Source organism: Misgurnus anguillicaudatus, chromosome 6, assembly GCF_027580225.2.
Source record: "Misgurnus anguillicaudatus chromosome 6, ASM2758022v2, whole genome shotgun sequence".
Lineage (NCBI taxonomy): Eukaryota > Metazoa > Chordata > Actinopteri > Cypriniformes > Cobitidae > Misgurnus > Misgurnus anguillicaudatus.
This window is the reverse complement of record NC_073342.2, coordinates 19005724-19018339: the sequence shown is the minus strand read 5'-3', so window position 1 is coordinate 19018339 and position 12616 is coordinate 19005724. Positions and strand designations below refer to the sequence as shown.

Sequence of the window (12616 nt, the reverse complement as noted above, 5' to 3'; positions counted from 1 at the left end):
CTATCTATCTATCTATCTATCTATCTATCTATCTATCTATCTATCTATCTATCTATCTATTTATCTATCTATCTATCTATCTATCTATCTATCTATCTATCTATCTATCTATCTATCTATCTATCTATCTATCTATCTATCTATCTATCTAATCGCCGCTATGGACTCCAGACCAGTAGGTGTCGCGGCATCCGATCTTCTATAGCGACGCGAGATAAAGCTAGAAGTAGTTTTTCTGATTTGTAAGTAATGGCAACCAAACGTCCTTTCGTCGATGAAGATTTTTGTTGTCCCGTGTGTCGCTGTATTTACGGCGATCCCGTGTTGCTTCCTTGCGGCCACAGCGGCTGTAAAGAGTGTATCCAAAACTACTGGGCGATTCGAGAGTCCAGAGACTGTCCAATATGCAGAAAAGCGTCTGCTACTGACCCTCCACCAAACCTGGCTCTCAAAAACCTGTGCCAATCTTTCTTGGTATACAAGCGTGGTTTGGAGGAGATGTGTGAAGTTCACCAGCAGAAATTTAGTGTGTTTTGTTGTGACGATGAAAAGCTCATTTGCGAGTTTTGCAGAGATTTAGAGGAGCACAGAAATCACACGTGCCGTCCCATCCGCGAGGTCGCTGAGGAACACAGGGTACTCATGTAACGTTACATCATATTTTAATTATAACATATTATAAATCACACATCAACTTCATTTAATAAAACCTGATGTATCCCAATTTTAGGGAGTTTATCGTAACCAGCTTGATCTTCTTAAGGCCAAACTGAAGGTTACACAAAGATTTGACGGTTACTACAAGGCTAAAAACATAAAGGTGAGAGTTGAATTTAGTTGAATAAAATACGTTTTGGCCCTGAAGGATGCTTAAAGGCCACAGTGGGAAAACAAGACAGCAGTGTGATTAAAATGCATATGATTTTTTTCTCATTGGGATGGTTTAAAGACAAAGACCTGACATTTTTTTTTAAATGCTATTTTACATTTTCTCAGAAAACTAATGAAACGACTTTTTGGATCGGTAAAACTACAAGATTTCGTTTAACTCCAAAAGTTAATATAAAGGAGACATCTGGTGGCCAAATTACGCAAATGCGTTTCTAAAAAAGATAGGAAAGCAGAGAGATGTGACCTAAAATATTCAAAATGAAGATTATCTCAAAAATATAAGATGGATGTATGCATCCTTGCTGTATTTTAACAATAAAAATAGCAATGCTGTAATGCGTCTCCTGTCATTTTAGCCAGCAAGTCAAATCAACATTTCTCTTGGGGGTGGTTTCCTGGACCGGTGTAGCAGCCGATCCTGTTCCCTTTGAAGCGTTTCTGCTGACAGCGCATGCGCAGGCATCGCAGATTAGCTGGGTGTTATTTATTTATTTTCAATTTTTCTTGTATGGTATAGAATGTGCACAGAGTTTGTACAAACTCAAACAGCTCACAACAATTAAAACTATAAAATAAATAATAAGAAAAAAACAGCTGGGTGTACAGAAAGCGAGAAGGGGAACAGACATTCCGAGGGGAACAGGATCGGCTGCTACACCGGGCTTAGTCTAAAATTAATGTCTTAACTGCCTGCACTGACATATCTTAAATTATATCATTGCCATTGTTTTGTCTCAATATGCACATCAACAATATGTTTTTGTAAGTTATGTTTGTAAAAACTACTTTAATGTCCTTATATAATGAAGGCTTAGTCCTGGATTAATCTAAATCCTGTCCGGGAAATGGATTATTGTTAGTGATTATTTGATGTTATACATTGTCTAATTTGTGCGCTTTTGGGGTATTTTTAGAACACTGCCAACTTTAGAAAGAATCTAATCCGAAATGAATTCAAGCAACTTCACCAGCTTTTGGATGGCGAGGAAACTCGGTTGATTGAAGAATTAGATCAAGAGAAAGAACTAAAACTACAGATTATGGAAGAGAAAATCAGAAAGATGAATCAAGACATAATGTCTCTCTCCAACTCTATTAAAGATTTGGAAGAGACTCTGGAGAGTGGGGACATCACTTTGCTTCAGGTTGGCTTATTTAAAACCTTATTTAATGTTTATGCCCTTCAATCACATATTTTTAAATATTTTTTCTTATATTTTCAATAGACATTCAAGGAGACTTCAATGAGGTAAGCAGGATTTCCTTTCTTTTCAAATCAAGCATCAGTACTTAAAGAAAGCCATTGCACTGATCTGCCATACTACAGTATATACAATTTTTTAAAGGTCACATAAAACAACATTTTCCGACTAACAAACCTGACATCAAATGTCCAATAAATTCGCTAGAGCAACCGTATTGAGAGTTTCAGTTTTCTAATTTATAGGAATAAATGGGTACTGTTTTGGTTAACTTCTACAGACTTTGATCTGTTATCACCCCTCAATGTTGTCTAGCCTCAAGTTCACACCCCAAGATCCTGAGGTGGCTACAGGAGAGCTTATAGATTGTGCCAAATACATGGGCAACCTCAAGTTCAATGTCTGGAAGAAAATTGGAGAATCAATAAGCTACTGTGAGTCAATCCTTACAATATGCAACCACATTTTAAGTTGCTAGATGGATACTATAAATGCCAATATTATATTCCTGATTATTTTAACCTAAATAAAAGAAACTCTAGTCTCATATCTGCATGCAACATATTTGTCAGGAGAAAAGTGGGGTGAGATTGGATTTAATTCATTACAAACTTTTTCTTATTAGTTCCTGTAGTGTTGGACCACAATACAGCTAGCTGTTTACTTGAACTGTCTGATGATCTGACAGAGGTGTGGAACCCCAATGAGATCCTAGAAGAGGATGAATATCCATTTTATGCTCCTCTTCCTGCAAACCTGGAACGATTCCAAAATTGGCCCTGTGTGCTTGGCTCGGTGGGTTTCTCCACGGGTGTACACAGCTGGGATGTTCAGGTGAAAGGCAATAGTGTTTGGGCAGTGGGTGTGGCCACAGAATCTGTGCAGAGAAATGGGAATGAATTCTGCGAGCCTAGTGATGTTTGGCGTATTGGATTTGATGGTAAAATGCTCAATGTGAAGGAACCGCTGGGGCCACGCATCAATTTGAGTGAATATGAGAGACCAAAGGAGGTGCGGGTGAAACTTGATTTGATTGAAGGACAGGTGTCGTTCTCAGACCCTCAGAGTAATGCAGTCTATCACACATTTACACACAATTTCACAGAGAAGGTGTTTCCGTACTTCCACACTAAGGGCAATTTTCCTCTCCGAATTCTGCCTGCGGACCAATCCTTTTATTAAAGTACTTTAGTTTCCTTTGGAAAAATAGTCTTGTGTTTAACAAAACGGTTCCAAATGTAAATACAGTCCTAAAGTGTTATGTTCACTTGTGATGTCACGGTCCTTGTGATCATTTGCAGATTTGTTATTTTTACTTAATTTTGATCTGTAATAGCTTTGGCACTTTAGAAAGTTTAAGGAATAACATGGTTCTTGGCTATTTAATGTTTTGATAAACAAAATAATATTTGTTTAATAAATTTTTTTTTTACCTTTGCTAGGAAGATGTGTGTACTACCTCACGTGTGCAATGTTTCAGTTCTGTTTTTTTGTTGTTGTTTACAATAAAAGTATACAGGAAATGTCCTGTTAATATACTTAGATGCTAAAAAAATAAAGCATAGTGTTGAGTTGCAAACTATGTGCTGAATGTGTGTTTTTTTGTTGTTGTTGCATTTGTGAACAAGCGGTAAAAAGGTAAAGGTATTGATACACACAATCGATCGTAATACACAACAACATTCCTATAGCATAATGTCACAATTTAAGTCATAATAAATGGCTTCACAGCAAAACAATTAAATATGTCTTTATATTCCTAAATAAAGCCTAGTCTTGGATTAATCTAAACCCTATCTGAGAAACCGCCCCTGAGGTAACTTTTATAGTTTTGGGTCGCCGGAAGTCGCGTAGCTTTCATTGCAATAAGTGTGATTGTATCACTTTGTTTTTGTTAGTTGTTGATTGATGGTGATATTGAGCGTTAGTTTAAAAATAAATACACTGCCAATAAAAACATAGTTCACTGATACTGTAATCCCCCTCTGATAATGTACTCAAAAGGGCTGCTGTGTGTACTGTTAGTGTAGAGCAAAAAATGTCAAGTTTATTTTATTTAATAAAGTACCTTAATACACAGCGTTCCAAATTATTATGCACATGCCATTTTTGTTTATTTTTCCAATACAGTAAGTAAGTTTACAAATTTTATTTTATCCTCAACACTTATATGACAGTGTGGATTTTATTCAAATGAAATTAAAATGTTAAAAGATACTTTAATACTTTGAGAAATATGCTGTTGCAAGTTGCAAATATGCAAGTTGTAGTTCTCCTACAATATGGGTATGAAAAAAGATCTTTCTAAAGACAAAAAGTGTGCATTATCTTAAAAAAATCAAATTACATCCAATAACAATTTATATTTGATGGATCTAAACAGAAATTATTAAACTATTATAAGATTTATGAGTGATTCACAGTACAGATATATATTGTAGAAAAAATTAGGAAAAGGTAGCAATAAAAAGCCACCATTAAGAAGCAAACATGTATTTAAACCTGCTGGTGTCTCTGGAATCCAAGAACCCCTTTAATACGGGATCATTTTGTGCATAAAGCTGTATTTCTACCCCTCCCACAAACCAAAACTTGCAAAAATGAAACATTTGCTGTTAGCTCAGAATACAGGAAGACTATTTTACAGAGTTGTATTCATTGACACGCCATAATACACTGAATAATGTAGATTAATGCAATTCTGGATTGTTGGTGAATAGCCACTATATTCAAACAAGACTGTAACATTAGGGAGAGATGCCAGAGTAATGATTTGGGCTGTGAAATGGTCTACTCAAAACGTTTCAAAATATGTTTTATCATTGTTTAAAATGTTAACATGCATAAAAGAAGCCAAGCTAATATAGAAATAATAAGTAATCAATAGTCTAAATATTAAAATTAAGGCTATTAACAGAATGTGCTTTGGCGGGCAACCTGGTGACATAATGCAGACCACTGGTCTTGACAGTCTGGACTCCAGCTTAGGTGTTAAAACAAGCTTACCCCACTAAAAGGCTGGATTAGAGGTTAGTTTCTTTGTTCAGGCAATACATCGATATCACCTAAGTGATCTTATCTTAATTATAGTATGGGAGCAGCAGACCTCGAGAACCAACAGACCAAAGGGGTCTGTGATAACGAACATCTGTTATATCTGTTGTATCATCCAACCAGTGGTGTAGTGGTGTCTGGAGAAGTGGGTATACTCTTACGGCGCATTCACACGGGGCGTCAGCGTCAACGCTTCCCATTCACTTTTAATGGGTGACGTCATGCGTTGCCGAACTGAATTGTGGATCCGTCAGCGCTGCGTCAATGCCGTTGCTCGCGGCAAAAGTTGAACATTTCTCAACTTTTCAAGCGGCAACGCGTGCGTCATCCAATCAGATCGCCTTATGCAAATTACCTAGACAAAGCCAGCCAATTACGTTTATGGAAGAACGGAGCATGTGTAGCGGCCACTGTGATTGGCTGTTGGCCACGCTTCAGACAAGCCTTCCGTTAAGCGTTAACGCTGACGCCCCTTGTGAGTGCGCTGTTAGTTTATGCCCCTAGTAGAAGTGGGAATACTCTTAATGTATGCCCCCAGTAGAAGTGGGTATACCCCATGCCATCAAATAAAGAGGTGGGTATACTCCGTATACCTGCGTATACCCTGCACTACACCACTGCATCCAACCAGTTAGTTGAGCACAGTTGGTGACGGGTCAGGTACTTAAATTACATTTAGGATACCTCATTAACATTTATGACTGTGTAAATTGCCAATGGGGATACTGCTGTGTTTAATCTTACTCCACTGAACCCAGAATAGCTTAATTGTAACTGGGTCTGGTACCACACTTAACGTCCTCGTTATCTTACACGTTAGGTTTAGCCTGAAACTAAACCTAAAACTCTAAATCAAATGCACAGCAAATACTTACATTTATAGCTGTATTTTTCCGTATGCTGGACAATCTTTTGTATAGCATGTAGGCCTACTTTATAGCTACTACTACATCTATATATTATGTGCAATATTTAGCTGCAGCCCCGCAGCGCACGATTCAGGGCGCTCTATTCAGTCCGGAAGTCGAACCATATATGGTTTGGCGGAATCGGTCTTACTAGAGTCGTGAAAACCAAAATTTCTTTGCATAGCGTTATTGTTAATTTTCTAATGGATTTTGATATAAATACTAAACATTTGAATTATATGTATGGTACTTAAAACAATACATGTAAATTCACTAAAATATATAGACAATATAAATATTTCTTATTAACATAAATTTTAATGTAGATATTAAGTAATGTCACTACATACTTTTTCATTTGATATAAAGAAATTACATTTACTTCATGTTCATTATCAGTATCTACTTTAAGTATTTGTTACAAAATAAACATTGACTCAGAGCATAATTTTTATACACTTTATTATTTTAGAATTTCAACTACACATTAAATAAGTAAATATTTCTGCACCACAAAAAAAATAACAGAACGCCATGCTGTTATGTTTTTGCAACTGTCCCTCACTTTCCGCGTTTGTCCTGAAGCGAGCGGTCTGGGTCGTGTGCTCTGAATCGTGGCGCTGCAGCTGGATAATATTGGATATTTTGGAGTAATATTTATTTGTAAATTTTGTGTATACTAATATTATGGTTTGCTATATTGACTCCAGGCCGGTAGGTGGCGCACCATCTAAACGTTTACAGCGACGTGCCATTAACCAAAAGAAGAAGACGTCACCTTCCTTCCTTGGCGGTCAGTTTGATCAGTTACGAACGGTCTGCAACCCATCAGTAAACTCACTAAAGAAGTTGTTGCGAGAAATGGCAACCAAACGTCATTTTGCCGAGGAAGATTTTTGTTGTTCCGTGTGCCGCAGTGTTTACAGTGATCCTGTATTGCTTCCCTGCGGTCACAGTGGCTGTAAAGAGTGTATCCAAAAGTACTGGGCGACTCGAGCGTCCAGACACTGTCCAATATGCAGAAAAGTGTCTGTCAACAACCCTCCTCTAAACCTGGCTCTCAGAAACCTGTGCCAATCTTTCTTGGACTACAAGCGCGATTTGGAGGAGATGTGTGAAGCTCACCAGCAGAAATTTAGTGGGTTTTGTTGTGACGATAAAACGCTCGTTTGCGACAAGTGTAAAGATTCAGATGAGCACAAAAATCACACGTGCCGTCCGATCCGCGAGGTCGCCGAAGAACACAGGGTAAGTGGGCCACCCTATTCGTGTACATCATCATAACTTTTATTTCATTAAACTCAGTGTCTCCCAATTTTAGGGAGTTTATCGTAGCCAGCTTAATCTTCTGAAGGCCAAATTAATACTTTTAAAAAGACGTCACTGTTATGGAAAGGCTGAAGACATAGAGGTGAGTGAGGATCTTTTTCCACAGTTAAAGGGATAGATCACTTTAAAATGAAAATTCTGTCATTATTTTCTCATCCTCATGTTGTTCTAAACCTGTATAAATGTTTTTTTTTATGATGAACACAAAAGAGGATGTTTTGAGAAGTTATGTTAAACACACAGCATAGTGTCTATTGACTTCCATAGTAGGATATTTCCAAATATTTTAGAAGTATTGTGATAAATGAGGAAGCAAATATTTTGATAAATGATTGTAAGCACACAGTTGACAGTACCCTTTAAATTCCATCATATTTTTATTCCTACTATGAAAGTCAATGCTCACTATCTGCTGTGTGTTTACCATCATTTCTCAAAATATCTTCTTTTGTGTTCATCAGAAAAAATAAATTCATACAGGTTTAGAAAACATGAGGATTAGTAAATGAAGACAGAATTTTCATTTTAAAGTGAACTATCCCTTTAAGAGATTCCATGTTTTTAACCTACAGTAAATAGAATGCAAGAGGAATCGGCGCACTCTAGTGTCCAAATCACGCAATTGCATGTCTAAAAATAAGAAATATAGAGAGGTGTGATGAAAATATTAAAAATAAAGATTATCTTCCTAATATAACAAACAAAGGTTTTGTTATGCCATTTTAATATACATTTCATTTTAGCCAACACGTTACCCTTAATGTAATGTATAATTAAATAATGTTAAAGATTATTAGACGCCATACATTGTCTAATGCATGTACTTTGTGTTTTTTGTTCTTATTTAACACATTTTAGCGCTCAGCCAACTTTAGAGAGAATCTAATCCGGAATGAATTCCGGCAACTTCGCCAACTTTTGGATAATGAGGAAAGTCTGTTGATTGAAGAATTGCTTCAAGAGAAAAAAGTAAAATTACAGATCATGAAAGACAAAGTCAAAAAGACAAGTCAAGACACAATTTCTCTCTCCAGCACCATTAAGGACCTGGAAGAGAGAATAAATAGTGTGGACATCACATTACTTCAGGTTAGCTTATTTAATGTCTTGTTTACTGTTTCAAAGACATTTTTTAAAGGATTTATTAATGCTTTATATTGACTTTTTCATATTCTTGTATTTTCAATAGACACTCAAGGAGACTGCAATGATGTAAGCAGGATTTATTTTCTCATTCTGCATATGACGTGTTGAAATCAAGCATCAATACAAGTCCGATATCATATCTCCTTAAATAGATACTGATATTTTAAAATTGCTTACTAAGGTCGCAATAAAACAACATTTTCAGACTGACAAACCTAAACAACTGTGCCATAAATTTGCTAGAGCGAGCTTATTGAGTGTTGCACGTTTCTTATTCATAGTCACATGACTTACTATCTGCACTCTTTGATCTGTTTTCACCCCTCAATGTTTTCCAGCCTCAAGTACACACCCCAAGATCCTGCGGTGACTACAGGAGAGCTTATAGATTGTGCCAAATACTTGGGGAACCTCAAGTTCAATGTTTGGAAGACAATTGGAGCAGCAATAAGCTACAGTGAGTCAATCCTTACAATATGCACACATTTTAAAGGTGTAAAGGTGTGTAGATTTTAGCGGCATCTAGTGGTAAGGTTGCGTATTGCAAGTAACTGCTCAGTCCAATGCTCACCCCTCCCTTTTTTTCTAGCTCCTGTGGTGTTGGACCCTAATACAGCTAACAGTTTACTTCAACTGTCTGATGATCTGACAGAGGTGTGGAACCCTAATGAGGCCCTAGATGATGATGAATACCCAATTTGCGTTCCTGTACCTGCAAACCTGGAACGATTCCAAAATTGGCCCTGTGTGCTTGGCTCGGTGGGTTTCTCCACGGGCGTACACAGCTGGGATGTTGAGGTGAAAGACAATAAATTATGGAGTGTGGGTGTGGCCATAGAATCTGTGCAGAGGAAAGGCAAGTACGGCGAGCCTGGTGATGTCTGGTGTATTGGATTTGACGGTAAATACTTCAGGGTGAAGGATCCGCTGGGACAACGCATTTTGTGTGAATATGAGAGACCAAAGCAGGTGCGGGTGAAACTTGATTTGATTGAAAGACAGGTGTCGTTCTCAGACCCTCAAAGCAATGCAGTCTATCACACATTTACACCTATTTTCACAGAAAAGGTGTTTCCGTACTTTCACACTGAGTGCTGTAAGCCTCCTCTCCGAATTTTGCCTGGGGTTAATCCTTTTATTAAATGAGTACTTGGGTTTTCCTCCTTTAGTCATTAACAAAATGGGTCTGAATTTAAATACAGTCCCATAGTGCTATATTCACTTGTGATGGAATGGTCCTTGCGACCATTTGCTGTTTTATTATCTTTTTATATTTATATTACTTTATTTTTATGCGTTGGGACATTGGAAAGTTTAAGTAATAACCTGGTCCTTTTAAATATATGTGAGTACGGCTAAAACAAGTATTGATTTTGATAAAAACACAGTTGTTTAATACATTATTTTCCTTGTGCTAGGAAGGTCTGTGTACTACCTCACATGTGCAATGTTTTCAGATATTTCCTGTTAAATCTATATATGTGTCCCTTCTTTCATTGTGCACAAAATAAATAAAGCATAGTGTTGTGTTGCAGGCTGAATGTGTTTGAATGTTTGTATTTTTATGTTGCATTTGTTAACAAGTGGTAAAAAGTACTGAGACACAACTAAGCCTAACACACACTGTGAAGCTGCCGTTCAATAATGCACAATATGCAAAGTGCTTCGAAAATACATTAAAATTGACACGTTCACATTCTAGTTATTTAATACATTTGTTTTGAAGTTATTTTTAAGCAACAAAACAACAAGTACTGCAAGGGATATAAAGGCCGTGAAACTATTAACGTAAAAATTACAGTGTGTGTATGTGTGTTTATATTATGTATTATATCACTTTTATTACCTAATAAAACTTTAAAGTGATTGCAAAAATATAGTCTCTATGATTAATTTTTTGCTTTAGATTTCAAAGGATTGCTTTAGTAAGTATAATAAAACATCTTGAGTTTTTCTTTGCAGTGGGTCAAAAGCTTTGATTTTGTCTCCATCTAGCGGTCGTTTCACGTCATTTCCATTTCACTTTTAAAGGAATAGTCTACTCATAGTCTACGAGTAGACTATTCCTTTAAGTACTTTTGATCGGCGTAATTAAAATATTGCCAAAGCATTCATACACATGGGCTAGAAAAAAACAATGTAGATAAAGCAAATATTAAAATAATGATTAAACAAGATTAATAAGGTGCGACCATATTAGTGCAGTTTACACTATTATGAAAATGTAATAAAATAGAAAATCAATTTTTAGCCTTATAATAATAAACAAATGAAACGAGAGGTGGTTGGTTTTTGATGATCAAAAATGACAAATAAGGCTGCCCTGCCCCAACACCTGCAGCCATCTTAATGCAGAAAACCAACCAAAACATTTACTTTCTCAAATTTATGCATTTGACAGACACTTTAATTCAAAGCGATTTACAGTGCAATGCAATTTTAATAATACCCTACCCTATGTGTGTTGCCTATAATAATGCATCCACCTACCTAACTCTTATCACTTGATCACTGCACTATTTTACAATGACAAAAAAGTTCTTCTTTTATTAAAAATTTCCCCTTTAATGTGAGCTCTGCATTTCTGTATGTCCTCTGTAGGTTAATGAAATACCACATCTGCTATTCTTATCTTATTTTTATCTACAGAAACTTCACTGACTTCTGTATTATGTGGCACAAACTTTCCTGTACCAAAATGCAAACATCTATTGTGCTTTGCTTTATTAAAAATAATCAAAGGGTTAAAATGCATACTGTGCATTAATAACCTTTGACTTTTTTCATGTTTAGCCTATATATTGTTAATGCTACTAACCATTGTTTTTTTTTATTTCATCCTACATAAAAATATTGTAGAATACTTTACTGTAGTAAAATTCCTAAATACTTTAGGGGTGGTTTCTTAGACAGGGATTAGCTTAAAATGGACATTTCACAAGACTTTTTTAAAAATGTCAAATCAATCTTTGGTGTCCCCAGATTATGTATGCAAAGTTCTATCTCAAAATACCATATAGATAATTTATAATATCATGTAAAAATTGCCACTTTGTAGGTGTGAGCAAAAATGTGGCGTTTTTGGGTGAGTCCTTTAAAATGCAAATGAGCTGATCTCTGCACTAAATGGCAGTGTTGTAGTTGGATAGTGCAGATTAAGGGGCGGTATTATCCCCTTCTGACATCACAAGGGGAGCCAAATTTCAATGACCTATTTTTCCACATGCTTGCAGAGAATGGTTTGATCTTTTTCACATTTTCTAGGTTGATAGAAGCACTGGGGCCCCCTTTAAGACAGGCGTGGCCTTAGTTTAAAATATAACTAGTTTTAACAGACATGTCTTACTAAAAACATTACTTGTGTGCATTTTGATGCAAAACAAAGGGGACTGATGTATTTTAAGATATGTCAATGCAAGTTGTTTTCAGTTTGGACAACTCTTAAATTTATTTTAGTCTAGGACTAGTCTAATCTCTGACCGGGAAACCGCCCCATGTTTTAAACCTTATTATTGTAAAAAATTAACCGTAAAAACATTCTGTAGAAATTACAGTGTTACTTGCAGCTGGTTGCCAGTAAATTACCGTAGATTTAAATTTATGTTATTTACTGGCAACATTTTGTTCAAAGTTAAATGAACATGAAACATTTGCAAATCTTTGTCTTTTCCAAATCTGAATCAAAAAACAGAAAACGGTTGATGATGATTTCTGGTTCCCAGAATGCTTTGCATGAGGCTGTTATTGTATAGTTTTATTCTTTAGATATAAAGATTTGTTAATATTTAAAATTTATTTAACGTTGAACAAACACTTGCCAGTAAATAACATAAATTTAAATGCTGTAATTTCTACTGAATTTTTTTACAGTGTACAATGAAATGTTGAGTACAGTTTAGTATTTTATTATTTGTTATTACTACATTGTAGTATATATAATGTAGATTTAATGCAATTATACTACAATTTATTATTACAGTAAATTATTCACACTTTTATTTATCAACGCTAGATTAACTAGTGCGCCATCTGCCATTCCTAAACTCCAGTCCGTTCTTTCAGTAAACTGCATTTCCCGTCAAGCTA

The 12616-nt window shown here is 35.9% G+C and overlaps 2 protein-coding genes across 2 annotated transcripts; both read left to right on the top strand.

Annotated features, from left to right (window-relative positions):
• The first annotated feature begins 161 nt into the window (after nt 1–161).
• LOC129434100 (E3 ubiquitin-protein ligase TRIM35) lies at nt 162–3672 on the top strand. The gene is made up of 6 exons (XM_055192951.2): nt 162–636; nt 731–820; nt 1806–2036; nt 2118–2140; nt 2409–2527; nt 2719–3672. The coding sequence occupies exons 1-6, from the start codon at nt 250–252 to the stop codon at nt 3273–3275; spliced, it is 1407 nt and encodes a 468-aa protein (XP_055048926.2). The 5' UTR covers nt 162–249; the 3' UTR covers nt 3276–3672.
• A 3055-nt stretch (nt 3673–6727) lies between these two features.
• On the top strand, nt 6728–10409 carry LOC129434365 (E3 ubiquitin-protein ligase TRIM35). Its single transcript, XM_055193295.2, has 6 exons — nt 6728–7303; nt 7377–7466; nt 8243–8473; nt 8574–8596; nt 8869–8987; nt 9120–10409. Exons 1-6 carry the CDS (start codon nt 6743–6745, stop codon nt 9674–9676), a joined length of 1581 nt encoding a protein of 526 aa, XP_055049270.2. The 5' UTR covers nt 6728–6742; the 3' UTR covers nt 9677–10409.
• Nucleotides 10410–12616: the final 2207 nt, after the last annotated feature.

Excerpts from the sequence above, each read along its gene's own strand:
- LOC129434100 (XM_055192951.2), top strand. The coding sequence starts at position 250 with ATGGCAACCAAACGTCCTTTCGTCGATGAAGATTTTTGTTGTCCCGTG. Across the intron at positions 2,037-2,117 it reads GGGACATCACTTTGCTTCAG|ACATTCAAGGAGACTTCAAT; the intron begins GTTGGCTTATTT and ends TATTTTCAATAG. Across the intron at positions 2,528-2,718 it reads TGGAGAATCAATAAGCTACT|TTCCTGTAGTGTTGGACCAC; the intron begins GTGAGTCAATCC and ends TTTTCTTATTAG.
- LOC129434365 (XM_055193295.2), top strand. The coding sequence starts at position 6,743 with ATGGTTTGCTATATTGACTCCAGGCCGGTAGGTGGCGCACCATCTAAA. Across the intron at positions 8,474-8,573 it reads TGGACATCACATTACTTCAG|ACACTCAAGGAGACTGCAAT; the intron begins GTTAGCTTATTT and ends TATTTTCAATAG. Across the intron at positions 8,988-9,119 it reads TGGAGCAGCAATAAGCTACA|CTCCTGTGGTGTTGGACCCT; the intron begins GTGAGTCAATCC and ends CTTTTTTTCTAG.